Below are 26,192 nucleotides of genomic sequence, written 5' to 3'. Positions count from 1 at the left end.
AAATTTCGACATGGTAGTTAAAAATAACAGATTTTTATTTAACTCAAAATATTATTTCATCCTTTAACATTTAGTAGTATAAAATATAAAATAAGATATAATTGACAACTGCAAATCTATTTGATTTTTTATTCCGTTTCGAAACTGCGATCGAAAATTTGCAATCGAGAATAAGAAAAAGAGACCGTCTCTTCGGTTTGCGGAGTAGGAGACCGACTTCGGAAACTCGGACGGATTTCCCGGAAGCATTGCGTGTTTCATAGCAGTCTGTTGTCGCGGTCGGGACGTAGAAAACGGAGTAGCTCGGTCGAGGGCGCCGATCGGGATTGTCACGGTTCTGCCCCGCTCTTTGCGTCGACCGTCGAGGAGCAAGACGCGGTTCGGACTTCGGCGTTCAGTTCAGTTCTCCGTGATCGCTCGATCGGGTGGGATCGAGCTGGATCTGCTCGCGCGCCTCCGTCGCCGTCGCGTTCTCGCGATCGTACCCGCGTCAACAATAAAAAAAAAAAAACAACGAGAAATAAAATAAATCGTATACACGTCACACCGAACATCGCGACATTGTGTACACCGAGGGAAACGAGGTGCGGGATAATCATCGGGAAGGGAAATCGACGATATAATGATTCAGCGGATTCCTCATTGAATAGATCAGTACGTCGGATCGGCTATCAGGTGAGACCGGCGAAAGGAATTTCTACGGTCACTACCGTCGCGCGAGAATTCCTCTACGAGTATATACGCGACGCGCCGCTCGTTAATATCCTGGGGATCCTGATGGGAATGAACGTCCACGAATGACTTTTAAATGGTCTTTCGGAGTTGGACGGCGCTCTCGGGTTCGTTCAAAAGCGACTTTATCTGCGGGAAAATTCGGATTTTCCGGTGCCGCGCAGTTGCGCAGGCGGAACGTTTTCCTATCGGTATACATTCGAAGCTTTTTTTTTTTTTTAATTTTACTACCGTTCAATTCTGTGACCCCGCGCATGAAACTCATACTGTATTAAATTTGAGAGAAACGATAATACGTTTAATTTCAGAAATAAAATCTTCGAAGAAAATATAATTTATTATTTAACGTTGTCCTAGATTCTCGATATTATTATGTTGCACATTGTGTAAAAATAATCATCTTCTTTTTAGGAAAGTAAAAAACATTATTTAAAAAGTTCTGACTATGTTATAATTATATTACAGAAATCTTTTGATATACTTTAAGACTTCTTCCACGTCTCATTATTTGACGTACGATAAATTATTTCATATTATTTTTTATTTTTTTTTACGTTATTACTGTTCAATTCTGTGACATAAGTGAATTCTCCATTCGATCGATGTACTAAATTTGAGAGAAACGGAGTAACACAAATATTATTTCAGAAATAAAATCTCCGAACTAAATAATTTATTTAACGCTGTCCTAGATTCTTGACATTATTATATTAGACATTGTGTAAAAATAATCACATCCTTTTTGGAAAAGAGAAAATATTATTAAGAAAATTCTACGTTATAGTTATACTACAGTTGCAATCTTTTGATATATTTAAAGATTTCCTTCACGTTTCATTATTTGACATACGAATACGATGGATCATTGCGTACTATTTTTTTTCTAAACATTACTACCGTTCAATTCTGTGACCTCGTGTAACCCCATCTAATCCATGCATTAAATTTGAGAGAAATGGAATAACACATTTTATTTTAGAAATAAAATCTCCGAAGCAAATATAATTTATTTAACGCTACTCCGAGATTCTTGACATTATTAGAGATTGCGTAAACGTAATTGCATCCCTATTGGAAAAGAGAAAATATTAAGAAAGTTCTGACTATATTATAGTTATATAATACATCCGCAATCTTTCAATATATTTAAAGATTTCCTCCACGATCGATTATTAAGATAGGATGACTATTGATATGAATAAAATATCGCTTCATTTATTTTTAAATTCTTTTAGACATTAATCATTGTTTATATAAAAAAAAAATTGCACGCAGAGAAAATAACAAATAATATGAGTCAGATACTAGATACGAGTGAAAAAATTATCAGATTAGCGAGATGTTATCGGTATCGATATCGAATGATATTATTATATTGTTAAATATTTCCTGAATTCAAATATTATTGAACAACTTCTCTAAATGTATTTCTGAAACTGTCACGCGACTGCGTGAGAGAAAAAAACCGATTTTTAACTTACCGGACGCCTAGATTTAAATTCTAGAGCGAAGCGACACGCGGATCGCGGGCACGGTCGATGTTCTGAATAGGTGTCTACAGGTGTCTACAGTCATGCAGCAGCACACTTAAGAATTACATCACGATTACATGTCCCCCGGCTGACATGATTCTAAATTTCACACGAGCTATTATTTCAATCGCGCATATCGCTTCTCCCCCTCGCGCGGCCGCGGTGAATCGTCGTTTCGTCGGCCGCTCGCTCATTCCGCCTCATCGTCGATCTCACACAAAAGGGAAACCATGGGAATCCCGCCTAATTATATTATTCATAATTAGCTGGGATTCGCGCGCGCTCGGAGCAGAGCGGAGCAGAGCGCGGCGCGGCGCGGCAGCCGAACGCGATGCAGTCTTAACGATGTGAAACGACGGATTATCACGCGGTTATCCGAAATGCACTCGGCTGTTCCGAGACGAAGTCTGAACGCACACGAGCGCGCGGTCGGCTATATTTTCTTTCCTTCTTTCTTTTTTTTTTCGTTTTCTTCCGAGAGAACGTATTTACCTTGCTACCGGTATCCGCCGCGTAAAGTAGCAGCGAAGTAGTAAAGTGAAACGGATAACACACCTGTGCAGTTGTTTGGTTCACGGATGCGATTTGGTTAACGGACTTCAAATTACACGGTTCTGTTGGAGATGGAAATACTTCGGTCGTGCTTGTACGATTCGCGAAGCGCATTCGCGCCACGATCCCGACATATGTTTGCACATCACTCTTTTTATTGAATTAGTGGGACAGCGACAAATACGCGTCACGCAGTAACAAAATCTTCGATTAGTTTTCTCGAGTCGATTTCACGCAGCTATTTCGCCTCGAAGAATAGCCAAACCCATTTCGTTCGCGTGATTACCGTTTGCTATTAAATATCTCGGTATTTAAGTGCTGGGTATTAAAACTTTTTTTAAACGGAATACACTTAGAATTCGAATAAGCGAAATAAATAGCTATAAAAAACTTTCGATAATGAAATTAACAATAAGTAAAATAAAAGTGAGCTTTCAGAGTAAAACGCGGTTAATAGTAAGTTATAATGTTAAAACAATTTTTAATTATTTAGATAAGGTATATAATTATAAATCGGACGCGATAGATCGAATCGCTGATGATGGTTCAAAGCAAAGTCGAAACGTCCGATTTATAATTATTTATATTACCTTGTTAGTAATTAAAAATTGTTGTAACACATTAACTTACTCACTGTTAACCGTGTTGTACTCTCAAAGCACATTTACTGTTAAATTAGTAGTGTCAAACTATATATATACTCAATTAAAGTCATTTTTAACCATTTCAATAAGTCGCCACTACTTATTCAATATGTCGTTAATTTAACTAAAACAATGAAGTTAAAATAATATTGTTTTATGTTAAAATAATAAATTTTGACACAAAAAGTATTGATTTAAATTTCATCCTTTCATATACTTAACAGTATAGAATTGACCCGTTCTCGTCTTCACCTAATTTACATTTTAAGAAGCTTCGATATTTTTGCAAACAAAAATTCCCTGTAAATCGATTACGGAATACCATTGCGTGGAACATGACCGCGAAACAATTTGTATATGCGTAACAATACAGCGCGAGCGCAGTTTTGAATACCGCGGATTTACCTTTGTGTTAATTTCTGTATAAACACGCCGTCGCATCCATTTCACAATGAATTTATTCGCGGCAGACTTGTTTGAAAACGCTCGCACATATTCCCGCGAGTGCATGTTTCTCGCCCCTGAAGAGACCATGCGCTCTCTTCAGCATACGCGCGGGCACGTTTTAGGACGTACTTAACGTGCGACCAGGAAGCGGATTTCAACAGCGTTTTTAACGATGTCTCGTAAACCACGTCGCGTCGATAAACACCGTTGCTTCCAGCCGCGTAAGAAATTACACCGCAATTATATGTGGGTTAAACGCAAATTTTAAACGGTTACGAATATAGTAACATTCGGCAATGAAAAAACGAACGGTATCTTTAACATTCCTCACCGAGATACGTGTTCGAAATAAATGCGTGTAAAGGACCGGACTGACAATTTGACGACTGAGGGGAGATTCGACAGTTCTCTTTGGTCTCTCGCAAAACATATTTCCCTGAGACTGCATCTCTAATGCTCTTAGGTCATTCTTACTTTCAAAAAAGATTTTCGCTTTTAACCGTTTCGCAACACAGAGTTCATCAGAATCGTAGAGAGACACATATCTTTCTGCATAAGTAGGTATATTAACTGATTTGATCTGCGATTTGACTCTCTCGTGCAACGCGACTTTAATGCAGTTCACGATATATGTAAAGAGATTCGCGAAGATAAGTTCCTTTCTTTTCTCGCGCCCGTTTAAGTTTACGGAGCTACGTATAACATATATGATTTTGCAACCGGGATATTAACGGGGCATACAGGTCGATCGCTTTTTTTTTCTTAAATCGCAGATTTAAACGCGTAAAGAGCACGTACTGGAGCGCGTATCGCGAACTCGGTATCGCACGCTTCATAAGTCAAGGAAGAGCTTTCGAAGCGAAAGTACAACGCGGTGTCCGCTGGAAAAAAGATGTAATTTGATAGCGTTCATCACGGATGACCGGCCACTTTCCAGCCGCTTAACGCAAAAATTGCCTTAACGACAGCGAAGGGGGCACGGAACATTCTCATCTCAGCTTATAAAAATTTCAATCCTCGAACGAGATCGTCAACGGAGCGTCCTCCAGATTCTGGCGTTGGAGCGTCGAATGTTATTTGAAAGCAAAAATTGGAATCGCGAATTAACCAAGGAGTTAACCAAACGCTAATTAATTGCGCGAATAAAATCGCATCGTTTATATCATCTGATAAGTTTAACAAATTTTAGGTTTTTTTTTTGTTTAAGTAACCCCATACGACGAGCGCATTAATTAAGTATTAATTACGCCTCGCGTAGTCTTCTTTAAGAATACTGAATGAGTCACGAAAAATAAAAGTGACCGCCCTCCTCTCCTCTCTGGTCGCAAAATGTTATGTATGCGAAACGACATTAATTATCAGGAATGCATAGCAGGTATCGGCAGCGAGCGCACTCGTTACGTTCGAAACTTTCACTCCACGCGCTACTTGAACGATATTATCTTTTCTTCTTTCTTTTTTTCTTCTTAAATGTGCGTAAGCAACCGTGGCGAGCGAACAGGCAAGTTGCGTATATATACGTTTTTTTCATGCATGGTATAAAATGCACGTTTAAATCATTTTCTATAATCCGGACAGCGAGGTAGGTATATAGACAAAAAGGCAGGTAAACTTTTTTTACAGATAAACCCCGAGTATTTCTGCATAATTATAATATTGCATAATAAATACGATTTCGTAAGCGAATTTTGATACGTCGCTTAATTCCTGTTATAATTTTGTCGTCAGAAACGTAAAATAAAAATTGTATTGAATATTTATTGTTGATTGAAATAATTATTTTATTTTGTATTGTGTTTTATTAATAAATATATGTTCTCGATGAAGGCATCGATGCCAAATAAATGTTATTAATACAAGATCATAAATTGTGAGAAATTCTAGTTATTAAGTTTTAAATACATGTATAGTAATATTATTATGCACATCTGGCACGCGCCTTTTATTCTCAAAAATAATTATACACTGGAATTCTTTGATATAAATTTGACACTTTATATGTTTCCCTCATTATACGACATACCGGATTAATTTATAAAGTTTTCGAATTCTGTTACGAACGTGTAAAATGTAAAAAAGGCTCTTTAAGATTTTTATCGGGCGTCCTTTTGAATATCTTTACGCACACGGTTTATGCCCCGAAATTCCTCAGCGATTTACTCCGCGATAGAACTTTGAAAATATATTTATATATCGGTCTAGTTGAAGCGTTACGCTCGTTCGAAACGCGCCGGGGCACGAAACAGCTTGTAAGCTGCAATGAATTCTCGATGAAAAATGCCATTTAACTCAGCACCAACGCGGACTAGTTCTGTATCGTTCGATTCGATCTCGATCTAAGATGCCGTCACGGTAGAAAGCACGCAGATACTCGCGGTATCGCGGTATCTCACTGTGTTCACCCCGTCGTCGTGGTGGTGTGTCTCGCGCACCGGGTCTGCATACGCGCGTGTGCACACGACATTCCTATTCTTCTTACGCTCTGATAGTGATCCGACGCGACGGACAAGTTCAACCTCGAACCGACCGACCGGGGAAGGCCGCGCGGCTGACGGGAACACGGACACGTTCTCGTGTCCTGACGCGTGAATTTCGTATGACGTCGCACGAATTACGCAATCGAGAAAGTCGAGGCATCGCCGGCCCTAACAGTCCGCTAAATTCATCGCCGACCTCCGCTTCAACGAAGAAGCGATTATATTCAGTACCGGGATCCGATGTATCCCGCGGCCGTCTCCTGTCCCCCCGATTTTCTCATCTTTAAAATGACGAACTCCGAGACTTGAGCCGCGTGTCAGACTTGGGTCTCCGGATAGAGACTTGATGGTCTCCGACGAAGCGAACTGCATCGCGTCGTACGTAGCCCAGGGTGGGGTTTAACCCGGTAACGATAAGTGAGCTTTCATGATCCCGTCCCTGTTCGCGTGCGACCTCAATCGCTATCAGCGCGTTACCCGGCCGTTTGTCTATACGGCGGACATTCTCCCCGGTACAAAATTCGCAGGTCGCAGGTGTCGACGACATCGCGACGTCGCCGAGGGACATCGGAAAAGTCTCATTGGGTATTCCGTCTTGTCGGCAACACGCGACCGCAATATGTAGCAGCTCCTGGACGCGAAATGTGGACCGTCGACGCGGATATACGCTCGAAACGCTCCGTATCGTTATATTGGCGATCAAGCCAAGGCTGCGCGATTCGGTAAAGCGGAAAAGTTAGAAGTACTCGTATCCATGCTGGACAAAAGTTTTGGACAGGGAAAATGAAGAGAACTCTTCGAGAGTATAATCTCGAGAGAGTAAAAACGCGATTGCTGATTGACGATCGCGTTTCAAAGACCGAAATAAAATTGACGTACATTCCAAGAGCAGTAATCTGTAGTTTTCAATTGCGACCCATTCATGAATTCGCTACATTTCGAAGAGTTATGCGATGACGCGAACAAAGCAAAAAGCGCCGGAAATCGTTTTCGTAGATCGCGTAGAAGCGGCGCGGCGCCTCCTTCCCCAGATCTCGCGAAAACGGCTTCAACGCGGGATGAAATGGCTTAGGGCTCGCGGCTCGCCGGTGGCTACGTCTCCAGGTGCGTATGGAAGACCAAGGACGAAAGGGATCGACCGACAGGAAGAGGAGCGATTAGAAGAAGGAGCGGTTAAACCGGAAAGTCGAGCGCGCGCGGCGCGCTGAAGAGAGTCGCCGGAGCAAAACTGCTACATCGGATTGTGTGCTCCGTTGTGGCGGATAGGCCGGTCTCCACGAGCGGCCGCGATTAATCGCAGCCCGCCGGGCAATTGTCCGGCGCACGTATCCCGCTTCCGGTCCTGCGACCCACGGCGAAGGCTATTCCGATATTCCGGGGATGACGTGCCTCCGCGAGTGTCGGGTCGCAATAACACGACCGCGCGGCGGTGTCAGATTTCGCGCATTTTAGGGCGCGGATTTAGCGTTCGCGGCGAATCGAGCCGACCGCAACCTGCGGGTCGGTGACACGCGACCCGACGCCGCGACGTGAAAACCAAGAGGATATTATCCTTCTGGTGAACGTCCGATCGTTTGCCACTCGGATGACATCGGAATTTTGAGATAACAGAAACGACAACGTGGTATCACTGGTATCAGAATAGTGCACAGGCTTTCCAGATATATAAGTTTTCACTATAACTAGATAATATAATAATGTCCAAGCTACTTGACAGAAGATTAGGAAACTCAACTAGATTATACCCCAGCTGAAAAAAATTTCCTCTTTGTGGTTGAAGAAACGTGACAATCGGCGATATCGTCGCTGAAGATGTGAGTCAGTGCTGAAGGCAATCATTACTCAGAAATTGTCTGAAAATCGTACGCCAGATTTCTCCGGCTCATTGTCTCTCCCTTTCTCTTTCTTCTTCCGTCCCGAAGCGAGCGTCTCTCGAAGTAATGGCGGAGGAAAGGGTTGGCCAGTAATCGACCTTGGAGCTCCGTCCTTTACGCATATACGCGCCGCGCGCGTGTGTCGCGTGTCTTATTTATATGAGCGCGCGTGCGTGTGCGTACGTACGCCGGTACGCGCGTATCTAGTACGTATATGCACCTACACGCCGTCGTGTGCATGCCACTTGGAGCGCACGCGAATAAGCGGCGCGCGTTCGCCGCGACCGGGGCCGCGGCCGCGGCCGCTGTCGCGCGGCGCGCGGCGTGCATCGGCCCGATATATAGCGTACACGCTCGAACACACACAGGCGGGCCGCAATGCCGAGGGCATAGTTACACGGCTATTCCGGCGAGGAATGCTCGGCATGTCGCTCTCGTCAAATGGCCAGAAAATAAAAGGACTACCTCGCCCGCGGCCTTGATAGAACGCGCCTAGTGGACACGGGGCTCTTCTCTCTCTCACTCTCTTCCTTTGACCGGTTACTCGCGAGTTACCCGCGAGATACCATTCAAAAGTCATCTTAGGAGATTAACTTGATGTCTGACGATCGTTGGAAGTGGTCCGAATCCACGGGAATTCTGGACTTGTTCTGACATTTTGTCTTGTTTCTCTCTAGGCGACATGCGGAGTATAATCTCGAGCAGTTAATCCTTTTGGTGCAAAAAAAATGGAATATTTAACTTTGGCTTCAACATATGGTAACATATGGCACTGAATATTTCTTTCCTTTCTCACAGAACGTCGTTTGCATGAAAATAATTAATACTTTCCGAAGAAAGCTTTGCGTTATAACCAAGATTAAAAAATTAATGCTACAGTAGCAGTTCACATTTATGAACTATTTCGTTTATAATGTATAATATTATCCTGCGATAATATTATAAATCATAAATGAACTAGTTCACAAAAGACGAGAAAAGCGGAGAAAAGTTTGCAGAGTACTATTTGCAAACTGCGTTAATTATAAAAAATAAACCGGCCATAGCTTATAAATTATGGATGCGTATTAGTGCGTCGAATGCACAACACTTGGACGCTTCTTAGTATCGAGTCCCAATTCAGACTATACGTATTGTTAATAATAAAACACGGCGTTTAATTCGTGAGATGACATTTACCTTTTATATTTCGCTATAAAACATTCATTAAAGAATTCCCGTCGTAAAATCCGCGTTGTCGTCGGCCAAACTGAGCCATCAAGGTAACGTTATGCCGAACCGGTCCCCGAACATTTTTTTATCGCTATCTGATTCCCTAAATTACGGGTATAGACCTCTGTACACACACGCTTCTTAATGCATCGTCGGACTCGGGGTCCCGGAGGAGCATTCCTTCGCCAAATATTATCGCGATACATGCCGCAACGTTACGTCGTTACGACCGCGGTATAATTTATTATTGCATTAATTGCGCGCATTAGAAAAATTTCTCGATAAAAGGCAAGGATAAAGTTTGTGGAGGTACTCGAAAAAAGCATGGAACGCGCTCGAAATCAAACAAGTCAGATCGCATCTGCAAACAGATAAGCGAGGAAACGTACATAACAGATAAGCGACGAGTCTCGAGATAGAGCGAGACTTGGGATGCTGAGAGATCTTGGCGAGATTTTTGCTATCGTATTCAAAAAAGGATACATGTACGATACGAACACGAAATGTTTATGTAGGTACGTGACGGATGCTCGTATTTTCTCGGACACAGATTGGTGCGGAAAAGAGACAGGGTCGATAAGATTGTCTCCCGAGAGAAGCCTGTCTAAGCAAGGTCTAAAGTGATCATATCCGAAAATTCGTTTTCGTGCTCCAAAGAGTACGCGCGGATAAGCTGCGTCGTTCCGTCCGTAATGGGATGCAGAACCCAGAATCCCCCGGGTACACGATAACAATACCTAGGAAGCGGAGCGGGTTACGACTCGATAGCCACGCGGCGGAGAATGTTTTTACGAGCATCCGGAGCACGTCACGCTTTACGTACGCGTTATACTTTGCCTCAAATTGCATTCACCATATACATTGACGCGCGCGCCGATTCCCGTCGAATGATGAATTCTCTGTCCGGATAAATCTACGAGTCTCTGTCGCTGTGTTTTAAGTCGACATCTCAGTTTAACTGTTAAACACGATTGACATCTAATCGGTATTTTTCTAATCTCTTTCTAATACTATACATAATACATACATAATATTAATATGCAAATATTTTTCTTTATATTCTAATAAAAAATTGTCATTAAAGCAGATTCATCGACTTATCTCACTAAAGTTGTGTGCGTGAGTTTAAAATATAGAGAAAAAATGTTACGAATTTTCTGATTTAATTTTCTCCAAGATAAGGTGTCGTATTCAAAATCTTATTTCCTTATTCTACATTTTTTTTACTTATTTTTTCCACATAGAACCAAGACCAATTCCTTCCTGGTTACACCAACAATAATGGCATGTATATTCGATGTATTGGCGACTGAATAATGTTCTTCACGTAAAACGGTAGTTGATCGAAAATTCACCCGTCGTCTGAATATAATTTGGCCGAGTGCGTTACACCTTCGTGCGCCTAATTGCGCAATTACTGTAAAAGTACAAGTTTTAAGGCGAAACGCAGTCACCGCAGGCATTTTGTTTTTACCGTTTATTGCGAGACATGCTCGACAGTATTTTGCAACTGAATTACTTGTAATTAGAAAGAAAACGCTTGAACGGCAGCTGCGAGTTGCGAGTGCAACTCGGATTCGCATTGTTGCGGTTACGATTTCCAATAAAGGAATACAACTCAATCCGATCGACAAAGAAACACGCAACAAGTAAATAACGATCGAGTACAAAACGTTAAAATTGTTCTGTGAGCTTTGTAGGAGATGTGTGTGAAAAAAGTTATAATTCGGTTCGTAAAAGACGAACTTAAAATATACGCGCATTATTGGGTCGCGCGACATTCACGTTATTAATTCACAATTCGTCGGTTTAAGAAGTATCTGAGTACCGTGCATAATAATAAAAGTGTCTCACGGATTTCTTTTCATTTCTGTCGAATAGCGCAATTGTGCGCCAACAAAAAGTTACGTCTCTCAAGAAATTAAGTATTGAGGCATCGGACATTATTACGAGTTCTGATCTCTCACTATGTGCCCGCGTTGGATTACGATGTCGGGAGCGAGAAATAATATGGATCTCTCAAGCGAGGAACGGGTGTAACGCGCGACGATAACAACCGCGTCTCGCCGCGCGCTGGCGAAGATTTACAATCCGGAGCTGCAACACGGCGGCCTAGACTTGCCAACGAAGTAAAGTCCGGGCTGCCGCCGGCAGCCGTGGTCGGAGAAACAGATCGGCAGCCACGAAAGTGGAACGATAAATCTATGCTGGAATAACTGGACGCTTAGCTCCCGCATTCTTCGAACGTTTAACAACCGCGAATTTTCTGCAACATTTATCAGATGCCAAATTGACAGATTTAATTGTATTAACGGTAAATCTTATCTTCTGAAAAATTGTAAAAATCAAACAACATGAATATTGCGGATTGATAAAAGTTGGATAAAAGATAAAGATTTAGAATTAAATATTTTCAGCAAATAAGCTGGTAATCAATGCATATGCATTCTGTAAATAAATATAAATAAATATAAATAAATGTAATAAATGTAAATAAATATAAATAAATGTGTCACCGAACACATATAATTATAAACTTCTTGATAGACAGATCCGCGAGCACGTTCCGGAGTGATCTTATCGCGTCTCGCTCTTGATTGCGAACTTAATTAAGTCTGACTGTGCGCCGTGATTGCGCGTGGGTTGGATCCACGAAAAGTGAAAAGGTGGAGAGGCGTAGCCTCCGGAAAGGAGCTAAGAAGGTGATGGCACACATATTTTGCATCGGAGAAAGTCGTACGCATACCTCCCCACCCCTAATTTTTCTTCCTTCTCCTTGTCGTAGCTGTCCACGTAGTCAGCGGTTACGCACACTTACGCAGACTGGTATAATGATTACCGTGCATTAACATCTTGCACAACGCACCGCGATTTAATTAAATGTACGAGGTATCGTATGAACCCCGTCTGTCGCTCGTGCAATGAAAGATTGCTCCGTTCAATATGTTCATATGGCCTTTATCTTTCTTCTAATAGCTAAGTCTTAACATTAAATCATAATAATGTAGATATATATGACCCTCTATAATTATATTATTCTGTGTGTAATTATATATGTATATGTGTGTAATTATTATTACAAAGTATGTCAATTCAATATTCCCTTTCCAAATTTTTTGCAACAAACATTGCAAGTGTTGCATTTTTTCGTGGTTTTAAGGTCATATTTTGATTAATTTGTAATTTCACACATAATAATTAAACGCATATTTAAATTAATTATTATATATTGTAAAATAACGTATGAATTTCATTGACAGTAGTGTTATATTGAATATTTTCAAGTTTAAACCACTCTCCGTAAAATGTAGCATATGTGTCTCGTAACGGTATATGATTATGGAACATTTATTGGCCAATGTGCAATTAATATTTTTCTGAATGCCAATCGATTCTATCTGTGCTTGTGCAGCGGATAACATATTGCGCGAAACGTAAATAAAGTTGCGAAATGTACAATCGAAAAGATATCTAGAATCGCGCGACTTAATCCGCGACATTGTTTACAATTGCACGTGATTAGATAAAGTTCCACATTAATTATAAAATGTAAGTTTTAACAGTTATATAGAAATTGTATTTTCTTTCGACTGCGAATTCCCCGATCATCTTCAATTTAATTTTTCCTTTACGAATGCATCGAGGCTTTCTATTATAGTACTTTATATGTGTGTGGGCCATAAAAACAAATTAAAAATATATAAACTGATTGTAAATTCCTTTTTTGGACTAATGTGTAAAGCTGCATGCATTAAAACGATATCAAATTTTCGAAAAGAAAAAATTAATCCAAGTTAGTCAATGTTATCTACAATTAAAAGAAAATTGATTTTGGACACCGGGTATAAGATTAGTCTAGAGAAATGCACATTTTCTTTATGCAAATATATTCGACATAAATGTGCACCTATGGAAGAACATTCCATTCTTTTGCGCGTTTTGTATAGGTAAGCGTTTTCCAATTGCGTTTGGTCGTTATCAGCATTTCTGTCCACGTAATTTCATCGTGCACGCATTCCTCTGGTCTCAAATTAACTCGATTCGGCAATGTCACACATTTACAGTATTTACAACTATATCCTATTTGCCGATTGGTAAAAAAAATATTATGAATGCTATACAGGTCAGACGAACGGTATTGCCTCTCGCGAATATTCCAACGCGTTTATTGGAGAAAAATGGTGAACGAATTACCGTTCCGCTGCTCGCAACGGTATCAACGGATTAATTTCTTTATCGGTCCAACTGTAGGCAATAAAACGATATTACAAAGTACCGCTTCCCGCGTATTCAAAATAAATCCGATTTGCAAATTAATAGCAATTAGCTTGATGTTATAGCGCAGTAATTGCGCTTATTACAACTACACGCGGTGATCTGTCGATCTGTGTACATACCATAAATGACATGCAGCACAACATTTAGTATAAGACGTATGTAAAATCCTTCGAAGCAAACTTCTAAGAATTTCTCTTCAACTGCACGCGTGCAGTTGGCATGGAATGCGCCCGGCAATTCCGGTCGCCGACATTCTTGGAAGATAGAAAGATCCATAAACTCGAAAAAATTTGCACGAGCGTTCGTGCGAAGGCTTGAATAAACGTCCCTGAGGAACGTAAAATGTTTCTTACGGAGATAAACATTTATTGCCGCGTAAATATATAAAAAAAAGTAATAAGAGCCAAGAAATCTCTCATTTGTACTTCTCTTTTATTTCTCATTGTTCGACATGCATATAAAATTTATTTTCTTTGTACCGCGAAGGGATAGCGAATGATTGAAAATCTTCAAGTTAAGATACTCGTATCATATAGTGCCGCCGGCATGAAAAGTTGTGAGCTAGACGACGTAGATGATGCGGCCTCCTTGTCTTGGAAGTACCGTTGGGAGAAGCGACGGTGATGCTGGATACTCACGTACCACTTCGTTCGAACGCACAAGCATCAATCTGGCATCGATATTGAATGTCATACGTACGGTGTGGCTAAAAAAAAGTACCTATACATTTCGCATTTTTTTTATAATAATAATTATTACATAAAAAATAATGTAATAATCTTCGCAAAAATTGCAAAGAGTTTTATTCAATACAAACAAATGCAACATATATTAATAAAATAAAACCTAATTTGCAATGTAATATTCTTCTTTCCTGTAAAATTATTTCAAACAAAGAAATGAATTATACATCACGCTTTATTTCTCTTTTGTGATTGTTTAATATCTGCCGTTAAATTAAGTGTATATAATGTATTTATTTTTAAATTGTATTATGTTTAAGCTATCCTAAATTTTTTTCGACAGATTCAAGTTGAAGTATGTTTTTTTTTTTTTTAAGAAAACTTTGAAAGAGAGATTATTTTCCACAAATTTTCTACTTCTAACATTACATATTAAAATTATGTTTGTGATTAAATCTCAGATTAAGATTTTATTAGAGTTTGCGTGAAATTAACAGAGGGATATGCTCTCGCTATCTGTTAAATTTATCAGCATTTCTATCATATGTACATACATCAATAGAATCATCACGATGCAATTTTCTCTATCTCGTTACTAGATCGTATCAGAAACAAGTGCAACATAACGAAGTGAAAAGAGATAGCCTGGATTTACAATATGATTGTCGCCATCGACATCCACAGTGAAGTCCGTTCACTTCTCAAGATTTACCGTTTCACTTTTACGCAGTTAATCTTCAAAGCGCTTACATTTCACATTTAAAATCTTGATAAATAGGAACGCTTTCTGATTGCTGGAATGTTAGAATAATAAATTTGCGGAATATTTCATTCACGATTTTAATTTTAATAACACATTCCCTGACGAATTCTCGCCAGAGGATTCTTTTATTCCTAAAATTGAAGTTGTAGAAGCATCGTTTTTTTGCTTGGCGAACATCAAAAGAATTACTTGCTTATATACCGTTGAAATATTCATCGGAATGCTTTCACGTACGAAAAAAATCACGCTCTGACTACTTTCCAATTTGTTACAGACATGCGTTGGTTTCGCGGCCACGCCGAAGCACCGAGACTTCTGCGCCTAAGTCCCCTTCGAGCCGACGAAGACGTCAACGAAACGTCCTACCATTTCCACGCGAGGTCTCGATGCAGAGGTAAGACTCGCCTGAAATGGCGGTGCGATCGCCCGATCATTATGGGAAGGAGTAAAGTACATGCACGTCGCCGCGCGAGAGAGTCGGTCCAATTTTTGCAAAAATGTCGTATGTCGTATCGTCTTGCGTGCCGCGAGTATACACGCGTCTTTGCGTGCCGTCCGGCCGTGTGCGTGGCGTTGGACTTGAATCGGGATTCCATCCTGAATGCAGGAATTACGACTCAACGTTCCGTCAGGCTGAGTTCCCGAGTGACTGGCTGGAAAGCGAGAATAGAAGCAAATTGACACTACGCCGGCCTACGCGAATGCACGTTAATATAAAGGATCATTGTCGAGGACGCGCAATCCGTAGGCTCATATATGCGTGACCGTGTATACGCCGCGCGTCCTGTGGGACCGTGCGGTGAAATTGACGGTAACGGCGACAGAGACGGCAATGACAATCCGCAATGAATCGTCCGGCTAATTATAGTCAACCGCTAATTGAAACGGTAGCCGGAAAACGAGATTGTGGGCCCTTAATTAAAAAATTTCATCCACCTTCTGTACGATACTCATCATGCACCAATTTGCTGTGACGTATCATTGTAAAGGAATCGAGTTGTTCTGCCCCCACTTCTTCACTTTTGGAAAAATTGAACATGTCAGTTTTGTATTTAATTGGGACGCAAGAATAAATTTGACGATTAATTTTTTTTCTATTGTAGTACGCGAAATGTGAAAAATCTAGAAAGTATTTCTCTTTCTCACGTTCATAAAGTACGGGATACAGGCAGTTAACAACGCGGATAGCGATATATTTGTTTAACTACATAATTATGAAATATTTTACACCAGGAAACACAATCCGCTTCTAAGAACTTACACGTGAGCTTAGCGTAGTTGCGGTTTCAACGTCAGACATGACATAAAGAACGATAAAATGTTACTCGAATGTCCGATCTATTTTTACAGTATCCGGTTTACGCATTCCGTACGATAACGTACACACAAAATTACTCACTTCACCAGCTGTTTTCAGCCTTGCTCGACGGAAGGGAAATCTTATCCTTATTTGTTGAGAACCTTCTTGCTTCTTACTTGTTAAGAATAGTCGAGCGAATGATTTGACTGTTTTCCGTGCACGATGACGAACTAATTTAAAATGAGCAAATCCCGCGTGCTCACCTTGGAGACCGAGGAGTCTAGTCGCGATAGCGACTGTCGTTACTGGCTGCATTATCTCGATTGCTGTCAGGGCCTCGTTTCGTAAAGCTACAGCTTGTAATACTAAGGAATAAATTAGTATCAGTGTAGTCAACACATATTTTACAATGCCACGCAAATCCGTGTTCTTACTTTCGCATCGGTTAATATTGCGAGACTCGCGTTTTTTATTGAGCGGAGTCGTGTTCGAACGAGGGAAAAAAATTATTAACAGTACAAACAAATTGCTCATAGGCGCATCCTGTTTTACGCATATCCTGCACAAGACGAGTCATGCTTCACGGAACCCATAGATTTGTCAGCTCTGTCAGTATCACCGCGGCTGGCACCAAAAATAGTCACTTTCAATCTATATAGAAGTCGTAGAGTTCGGGTCTCATTGTGTTCTTATTCGTAAACAGACCGACAAAAATGAGGATGCGCAATCTACTGTATTTTATTACCCATCTGAAATTTTGTACGGTGCTCCATTTATAGAATATACTATATCTTTTCAAAATATAAAGATACATAATTTAAAAGAGTTCATGTAGAGCCACAAAAGTTATAAGTCTATTTTAAACAGAGTGATCAACTATTTCGCTATACAGAAACTGTATATATTTCAGCTTTATATTTATTCTACCGCCTGCTGTGTGCGCATTTATTAATACCATCGTCCTTATCTCTCAGACATATCGCCAGTGCGATGGGCCCGGAGAAAATCATCGAGTTCCGAATCCGAGAGAAACTGCTACAACGTGCAGACCTCCCAAGTGACGACCGAGCGAGCCGCCAACAAGAAGGATAAGAAGAGAATCCAGGAAGAACGGCGGCGAGTGTGCGAGAAGCGGAATCCTCTGCTGGACCGCGTGAAGAGCACCAGACTGAGCTTCTTCAAGGATCGCGATTCCGACGAGGACGAGAACGAGAACGATGGCGACGACGAGGAAGCGAGACGGGTCCAGTTCCGTTCAATGTGCGAGCTGAGGCATCGCGGTCTGACCAGGAACGAGTTCCGGCGCTCGGTCTGCGAGTCTGACCTGAAGGACATCACGGAGGAGGAGAACGGCCACGCGAAGAGGAAGAGACGCGCCAAGTCGCAGAGCAGGTTGTCGTACAAAAAGCAGCAGGAAGAGCGGTTCTCCTTCTTGGGCTTTCGCACCTCGACGCCACGGAAACAGCCCGAGTGGCGGCCGAAAGAGGGGGATTCGGTCCGGGAGGACGCGATGCCCCACGACTACCGATGGGAGAGGACCGATCGGAGCTTCCTCGAGGCGAGCCGCGGCGCCGATCGACCCGGCGTCGATCAGGTGACGATGGTCGACACGGGGGTACCTGGACACGCCGGCGAGACGATTTTCAAGAAGGACGCGACGGCGTTCGACAGCATCACGCCGTCTAGCTGCCTGGCGGCGAAATTCCGCGCGATGCAGGACAGGTACCTGAAGAGCTCGACAAACAGGTTGATCGCGAAGATCTACAGGAAGGACTGCAAGGATCGGGAGAGACGGAGGCTGCGCAGCTTTTCTTACGGTACGCTGCCGGGTCTCGAAGAACTACGAACGAATCCGCTGTACGAGGATCAGGATCAGGACGACAATGACTCCGGAATCTTGGACAACGATTCCGCGACCAGTTCCCTCCTGGACGACAGGTGTAGCAGCGGCGCTTCCGGACCGCTGAACAACGGTAGCCACAACGACTCCTGTTTGGGATCGCCCCCTCAGCTTCCGCCCAGAAGACCCTTCTCGTCCGCCACGGATGTCGACGGAACCGCGCGACTCTTCGCGAATTTGGACATATACTGCGACAAGACTAAGGACAAGGATTCCGGGATGAGTCTTCTTACCGAGGAGTATACGAGCGTCTGTCAAGCCGCGAACGGAACGTTGATAGATCGTCAAACGGCTCGAGTCTCCGCGGAGAACAATACGGATCGGGAGAGAGAGGGAAAAACCGTGGAAGAGGACTCTAAACGGAAGCAACGTGGTGCCGGTTTACAGGCAGTGAGGAGTAGAGCCTACATCACGGAGACGATGGTCGTGAAACTTCTCAAAGAGACGTCCGATCAGTGTCTTGGTATTTTTATCGCGAAAACCGCGGAGTCCAGTCCGGGGTACTTGGTGGCTCACGTGGTGCCGAACGGACTGGCCGATAAGGAGGGCACTCTGAGAATCGGCGACGAAATCCTGATCGTCAACGGGAAGAGACTGCGCGGTCTGAGTATGACGGAAGCTAAGAAGATCCTGGGTAGCGGTAGCGGGCCCGGTGACATCGACATCGTCATCTCGCGGTTCTCGGACGTCGATCAGCAAGCGAAGAAACTGAAGGAGAGCAGCGTGGATTATGAGAACGTCAGCATGGAAAACGGCCACGGGGTAATCGTCGAAAGTTCACCCGGATCGCATCACTTCAGAAAGCATCAGACTAGGTGTCACCGGGACAAAAAGGACGAGTCGAACAGGTCGATCTCGTCCGAGAAATTTACGACGAACATGGATAGCGGATTAACGCAGAGTGTCTCGAAGTTCTGTACTCTTCCCAGAAGACCGAGGAATACGGTGTCTACGTTCCTTACGGTGCTTTTCGAAAAAGGCGCCGGAAAGAAGTCCTTAGGATTCACCATAGTTGGCGGAAGAGACAGCCCGAAAGGAAGCATCGGTAATTACGAGCGTATTTTTGCTGTATACTTTTTTCAATTGACTAAACGATTATGTAATAAATTAGAATATTTCAGTTTCGTTGTTCCCCTATAAGGAACCTTTATAAGTTCTAATTCTTTCCTAAACAGTTTTGATTTATAATTAAAAAAATTCTATATTTGTTCTCTTTATACTTATTTCTATATTCTATATTCTTTAATTTGTCGCAGGTATCTTCATAAAGTCGGTACTGCCCAGCGGACAGGCCGCCGAAGATGGCCGTTTGCGCGCAGGAGACGAGATTTTGGCTGTGAATGGCCAAGTCTGTCACGATTTGACGCATCGCGAAGCCGTACAACTTTTTCGCAATATTAAAAGTGGGCCGGTCGCTTTGCACCTATGTAGACGCGTGAAAAATCGTGAATCACAGTAAGTAATTCTCAAATATTTAACATTTTGTCGAATACATAAACGTCATAAACCAACGTCATTGCATTTTTAAACGCATTAATTTGAATAAAATATTAATTTAATTAACATACATGATGTATTTAAGTATTTGAGATAACATTTGTAATCAATATTTGATTTAAACTAAAATAGCTATTACAGATTTTTACACAAGAAAGTAAATATTATTTATATTTATACGTTTGAATTGATTACGCATTCCTTTTTTATTTCATTTTTGCCTTTCTGTTTCAGAATATTAAAAGCCAAGTCGTGCGCAGATCTTTTGCTGATAGACACGTGAGAGCGACGTTGAAAGAATGGAAAATTATGTAAAATACGAATCGTGTATATACTGTACATTTTCAGAATTCGCTAGAAATAAAACAGTTATTTAATAACAATTATTTAATTAATAATAATCTGGATACGGTACCCCGTTCGGTACCTGTAAAGAACATTATCTTTATTGTCCTCTATTATGATTAAAAAATGCATATATTGGATTCTACATTGTCGTAACGTTATTCGACGTATAAAATCTTATTGTTAAAAAGACGTGGTACTTAATAACAATTATAATACCACAATGCGCGCGCGCGCACGAATATAGTCTATAATAATAAAACCTATTAATCTACCAGACGGTTGCGAGATATGCCGCACGAAATAAATTACGTGAGAGAAGAACGTTAGAAAGAAGTCATAGATTTCTTTTGACAGACTAGAATTCTAAAACGCCGTTTTTTCCATGCGAACGATAGTAGATTAGGCCTAAATCTAAAGAGCACTTCCGGTGGGCAGTTTTCTTCTTCGTCCATACTGTTTAGTACGGCGCACTTTTTACAGTACTTTTTGGATATCTGCAACAGTTATTAATAATTTTCATTAATCACGTCACGTCTCCGATATTTCATTAATACAATGCTCGCGTCTCCTTACAGATAAATGTTAATTTAAAATTTTACCTGTGTCTTCTCGTAATCTCTAATTCGACCGTACCCTCTCTCACCGTCTTAAACAACTCGATGACTTCTTGGTGCGTGCGGCCCTTCAAAATTTGCCCGTTTAGGCTCAAGATCTCGTCGCCTGAAAAAATCGAGAAAATATACTTCTTCGGATATGTTCAATTTCTCCGAAAATCCTTGGCTAATTTAATAATAATTAATGGAGGAATGGGAAAAATACTCTCACGCAGTCTCGTCGCTTGAAGTTATCACGGGATCGCCCTCGTTCAAAAAGCATCCTGATAATATCAATAAAGTTTAACGACCAAAAAGTCAACCCTCGAGGCTGCCAATGACCCCGTGACGAGAACGTTCTTGCGGGATGCTATCTCCTGCGCTTATGCAAGCCGATCAGCTACCAGCCCGTTACTCAAGTATGCGGTAAGGAACAGCGGGCAACGAGGAAACCGCGAGGCAGGCGTAAAAAGCGGTGGGCTCGGTTGAAATTCGAGACATGAGAACGCGAAACGCGTCTAACGACCTTTCCTGGTTATCGGCACGTCAACTTCTCGCGAATACCTGGCCGTCAGCGTCGAACGACTTCTCTGCCCTTAATATCTATCAGGACGATTCCTCGCGACTAATACGATTCACGATAGATGTGAAAAAGTACCAAATGTAAAGAAAAAAAATGGAAAACGATATAATATATTATATAAGCATCTCGTACGTGAAACGTATATATAGACTATAATAATATGATAAAGATATCAGGAAATGGTGTATTAATACCGGCGCTGTCAATGACACGAGGTATTTCACCGTCTTCCGATGAAAGGAAGCGAGGACGGAAAGGGGAAAAGAAAAGAAAAGAAAAGAAAAAAAAAGCAGAAGAAAAACGGTGGAACATGCCGCGACTGTTTAGATATGCACGCGGCGTTAGCTGTCGGATTAAAGATTCGACAGCTGTCTGGCGGGATCCTCGCATCGTCGTGAATACACGAGGCCGTCCGTCGAACCTGCGTTCGACGCGTCGTCATGCGCGTTCCCTTATCCCCGCGATTGATAGCTCTCGAGCGAAAAGTATTTGAGGCACGTCGACGTGTGAAACGAAGCGCGCGATATTACGCCGCATCGAGGCGCAGCAAAGTGACAGGCTTGACGTCCCTAATTACAACGTCGCTAATTGCAAAGTAGATAGGCCATGTAACAAATATCGTACGACGGTTTAATTGCCATTAATCTGATTTTTTTCACATCCAGATTATAACGACGAACGATAAATGCATACGGCATGTTAATTGAAAGCTACTCGATCTCGCGTACGGTTATTACGCGTAGAAAATGTTTTTCTTTTTTTTTTACGGAGTCTAAAGTCTACCTTGAAACAGCGATCTGGAAATGTCGGCCTGCCCGCCGGGGAAGACCCTCCTCACGAAGATCCCCATGTCACCCCGGGGACTATCTCTGCCACCTACAACGCTGAAGCCCAAACTGGGCTTGCCGTAGCCCTTCTCGAACCTGGCCACGTGTCTCGACAAATAGTGTTGCGATTCCGCAGCGGGCTCCACGCTGCTGCGGGTGTCCTTTTGATTTTCAGATAAGCACGAAAGCGGCAGGCAGTCCGGCCTTTTTCTCGGTTGAAGTAGCTCCGCATCGCCGTCGGTTGCCTTCTTCTTCTTCTTCTTCTCGGCCGAGGAAGAAACGTGATTCGTTTCGGCGTCGATCAACGACATGCTGGACAGATTCTTCGCGTTTTCCAGGTACTCGTACTCGCCGGGCACAGCTGGCGGTGAATCCTCGTATACTTGCGGCACCGTCTCCTCGTACGCCGTCGTCAGTCGTACTGTGTTGCAAGTAAAAGACCTCAGAAACTCCTGAACTTCCTCGAGGGTTTCCAGCGTTTTTAACTCCTTGCCTTCGACTTCGACGATCTCATCACCTAGTCTCAATCTACCGTCCCTACGATCGAAGAATAATTTATTGTTAGACAAAACTTAAAAATAAAATCTACTAGAAAATAAACAAAAATCAGAGATAGAATAATTGAATGCTACATTTTCATTACAACACGCATTAATAAGTTGAAAATATGTACGATAAACTTCTTTCACCTATGAGCGATGCCATCGCTTTCGAGTTGCACGACGATGTACCGCAGATCTCCCAATCTCTGCTGTGCCAATCGAATCCCCAGACTTTCCTTGGGGTCTCTTTTGTGCAATTCTATCAGGCAACATCGCCGTACCCTGGTTAACGGCTGGATAATATCACTCAGGAACCTCGTTTTATCTTGCTGCAACCTCGTGCGATGGGGCAAGACGTCCAGCGTCTTTGCCGTATCTGACAGGAGGTTCAATCTATCCTCGCAACTTGGAAGCGGAGTGTCCTCCAGCCGTGACACGGCTTCCTCTTCGAAGGACGTTCCGTGAATACTGGGCAACATCCGTCCGGATCCGCTCCGGTGCCACCTGAGACCATCTAGACCCTCGAGATTCATCCGAGAAATCGCGTCCGGCCTGTTCTCGTCCGCGTCGGAATTTTGCCTGATCCTGCCGGCGTTCTGGGCGTTCTCCTGATCCTGGCACTCGCTCGGGGTCGAGCTTCTTATGGGTTTGTCCGCCTCCGAGTCCACGACGCTGCTGGTGTCCGAGCTGCACTTCAGCCCCTCGTTCTCCAAGGCCGCCACGGATTCGCCTCGCGGCCCGTCGCTGTCGTAGCCGGACTCGTTCGAGCTCACGTAGTGAGACGACAGTCTTTGCTCGCAGCTCGATATCGAATTCCGTCGGTTGCTTCTGATAGCGGTCATTATGTCGAGATCGACGTTGCAATTCTCCGTTATCCCGGTCTCGATTCTGCCAGCACCTAAGTCCGCTTTGTCGCGCGTGGCATCCTCGTTATGTCGAAACTCGTTGTGCTCCCGAAGGGACAGCAGACTTCCGTCGAACAGGCTGTAGCAACCGGCGATTCCGTCCCGCTGAAGTCCGGCTTCGATTCGCTCGAGACGACTGGCATTCAGGCTGTATCTGTCCGCTTCGTATCTACTGGAATTCCTCTGGAATTCCGCGTAGGAAGTCCGACCCGGTCGCGAGACATTTTCCTGATTCCTCGCGGCGTCGAGACCGCAGCCGGTGTTCCCGATCCTCGATCTCTTCCGTCCGAGGGTCGTGGTGCTGATGTAAGAGTCCTCGATCTGCAGGGTCGGGAAGTGCTCCTCCGACACGGTCTTGAAGAGCCTCTCGTCCTTGGAGACCAACGATCCATGACGTTCTTCCGGCAAGACGGACAATTTCGATCGCAGGAAGGCGTACGGGAAGTTGGATTTCTTCGTCTCTTTCAGGTCGCAGCTGCTGCTCTTTCTCATAAACGACTCGTTTTTTGTTTTCTCGAGGTCGCAGGTACTGAAGCTCACCGAAGGACTACCCAACGAATACGTGGAGGCGCAAGGATTGCCACGCGCGCGCGCCTCGAAAATCCCTTGATCGTTGCCTCGGTGTCCCGCCAGATCGTCGCAGGACACCGTCTTGTCCTTTCGCGCGGCTATCTGCAGGTCTATACCTTCCGACGGATCGTCTCCCTTCACGTAAGTCGGGCTGTTGTTCAATTGACTGGTACTGCAGCTTCTGAACAGGCTCTCCTTGTCCGGCATCGTCGATCTCTCCTCGATATTTTGAGATCTTCTGTTGCTTCTAGTCGAGTTGAGCATACCGGTGGAACCCATCCGGATGAAGAATGATTTGAAGGGAGACGGGGATCGCTGACAAGCTGCCGGTAACTTCCTATTCGTTCTCTCGTCTAAGTGTATCTTACTTAATTGGTGAACGTCGATATTATTATTGCTGGTACTAGTATCATTATTGTTGATATTATTATTATTATTGATGCCGTTGTGCTCGACACCGTCGGACCTTTCCGTAATGGAGCAGATAGTCTCGCGAGATCTAGTCCGCCGAAACGAATCGATCTTCTTGCCCATCCTGCGACCCCAAATTCCTAGACCCAACACTATAGAACGAAATAATATTAATACAATTATTGACAATTATTTAATTAATTATTACAATAAATATAATATTGTTTTGAAAAAAATCTATCAAATTATTTATAAGTCAGCAGAGTATCTTGTAACTTAATTCTTAAGAATTTTCGTGCGCTTTCAAGATCAACGAAGATATTTCAAACCCTATAAGTATAGTTCTCTCTCGTCCTACATAATAATAACAAAGATGATAAAATGTTACCTTTTTGTTACCCTTCAATAGTGTAATACGTTATTAATATGACAACGCTGGTATATAAATTATAACAAAAACAAAATTTATTTATTTAATTTATTTAACTATTCGGAGATATATATATATATATATATATATATATATATATATAATGAGTCGAACGGAATCGTTTTTCGCGTCCCGGTCCTCAATGGGAATGGGCCGAAGGTAGAAGGGAGTAAGACATTGAAATGGCAGCGTGCCATCTCTCGCAGAACGTACAACGAAAAACCGCCCGGTGCCCACACCCGCGTGCGACATATGGTGGTTCTCGAGAGAGCCGTCGCCATACACGAGGAACTCGACGGCCAGCGGTTCCGCGTAGTTTGGGACTACTTTTTCGAGGTGTCACCCCCGGCTAACGGGCCCGCAACACGGACACGTCGCTTCTACATAACGAGAAACGATTAAAAGGCTGCTCGAGTATCGGGCACACGTGTTTTGTGATCGCGCGTATACGGCGTGATGCGCGTGCAAAAGGCGGGTTTATATCGCGTCGCGTTGTAACAGCCTTATTTGTCGCCCGATCACTATAATCCGTGTCCCCGTAATCAAAAATATCACGCATTTAGAATATCTCAACATCTGGCATGTTTTACTCGCTATCGCTATCGCAGGTGCGTCGTTGCGTCTGTGGGAAAAGAAATGACAGGTAAAGAAAGACATCAGGTATCATTAAATAGACGTCTTGAATTTTTTAATAATTTTTTCTGCTATCAACTGTAAAAATAGCGTTGTATGTTTTATTTTGTACAATAGCGTATTTTTACGAATATTTTATATAATTTACACGATAAATAAAAAATAATATTCTTAGGTAGAGATTACAATAAGATTCAGTGTAATTATAAATTATATTATATAAATCGGAAAATAGAAAATGATATGCTGTTAATATAAATGTGAAGAGTTAAAGTTACATTGTCTATTGCTGATTGACCTCGTATTCTATAGGAAAGGAAAATGTAATCGTTCTTCGATGTTTCCCTTTCCTAAATATTGTGTAATAGAAAATAAATCTATTTACGTACGTTCTCTAGCAAATGTATAAAACATTGGAGTTTAATTTTTCAAAAAGTGATAGTAAAACAACCGTAGCTA

General features: G+C 42.5%; 2 protein-coding genes across 5 annotated transcripts in view; one reads left to right on the top strand and one right to left on the bottom strand.

Annotated features, from left to right (window-relative positions):
- Positions 1-162: 162 nt before the first annotated feature.
- LOC143896883 (uncharacterized) lies at positions 163-21,298 on the top strand. The gene is made up of 6 exons (XM_077405006.1): positions 163-675; positions 15,469-15,588; positions 17,469-19,439; positions 19,651-19,849; positions 20,126-20,190; positions 21,289-21,298. Exons 2-5 carry the CDS (start codon positions 15,471-15,473, stop codon positions 20,172-20,174), a joined length of 2,337 nt encoding a protein of 778 aa, XP_077261132.1. The 5' UTR covers positions 163-675; positions 15,469-15,470; the 3' UTR covers positions 20,175-20,190; positions 21,289-21,298.
- LOC143896882 (uncharacterized) overlaps positions 20,215-26,192 on the bottom strand; it is a 31,309-nt gene continuing 25,331 nt past the window's right edge. For all 4 annotated transcript variants that reach the window (XM_077405004.1, XM_077405001.1, XM_077405003.1 and 1 more), the window contains 4 exons: positions 22,932-24,822; positions 22,199-22,779; positions 20,839-20,959; positions 20,215-20,733 (listed from right to left, as the gene is read on the bottom strand). In XM_077405004.1, coding sequence (XP_077261130.1) covers positions 20,697-20,733; positions 20,839-20,959; positions 22,199-22,779; positions 22,932-24,822 — 2,630 coding nt within the window. In that variant the 3' untranslated portion in view covers positions 20,215-20,696. The remainder of the gene's footprint in view (positions 20,734-20,838; positions 20,960-22,198; positions 22,780-22,931; positions 24,823-26,192) is intronic.

The sequence above is a fragment of the Temnothorax americanus genome, unplaced genomic scaffold (assembly GCF_048541705.1).
Source record: "Temnothorax americanus isolate GAGA-0224 unplaced genomic scaffold, ASM4854170v1 Scaffold2, whole genome shotgun sequence".
Taxonomy (NCBI): Eukaryota; Metazoa; Arthropoda; class Insecta; order Hymenoptera; family Formicidae; genus Temnothorax; species Temnothorax americanus.
This window is presented reverse-complemented; position numbering and strand designations above follow the sequence as displayed.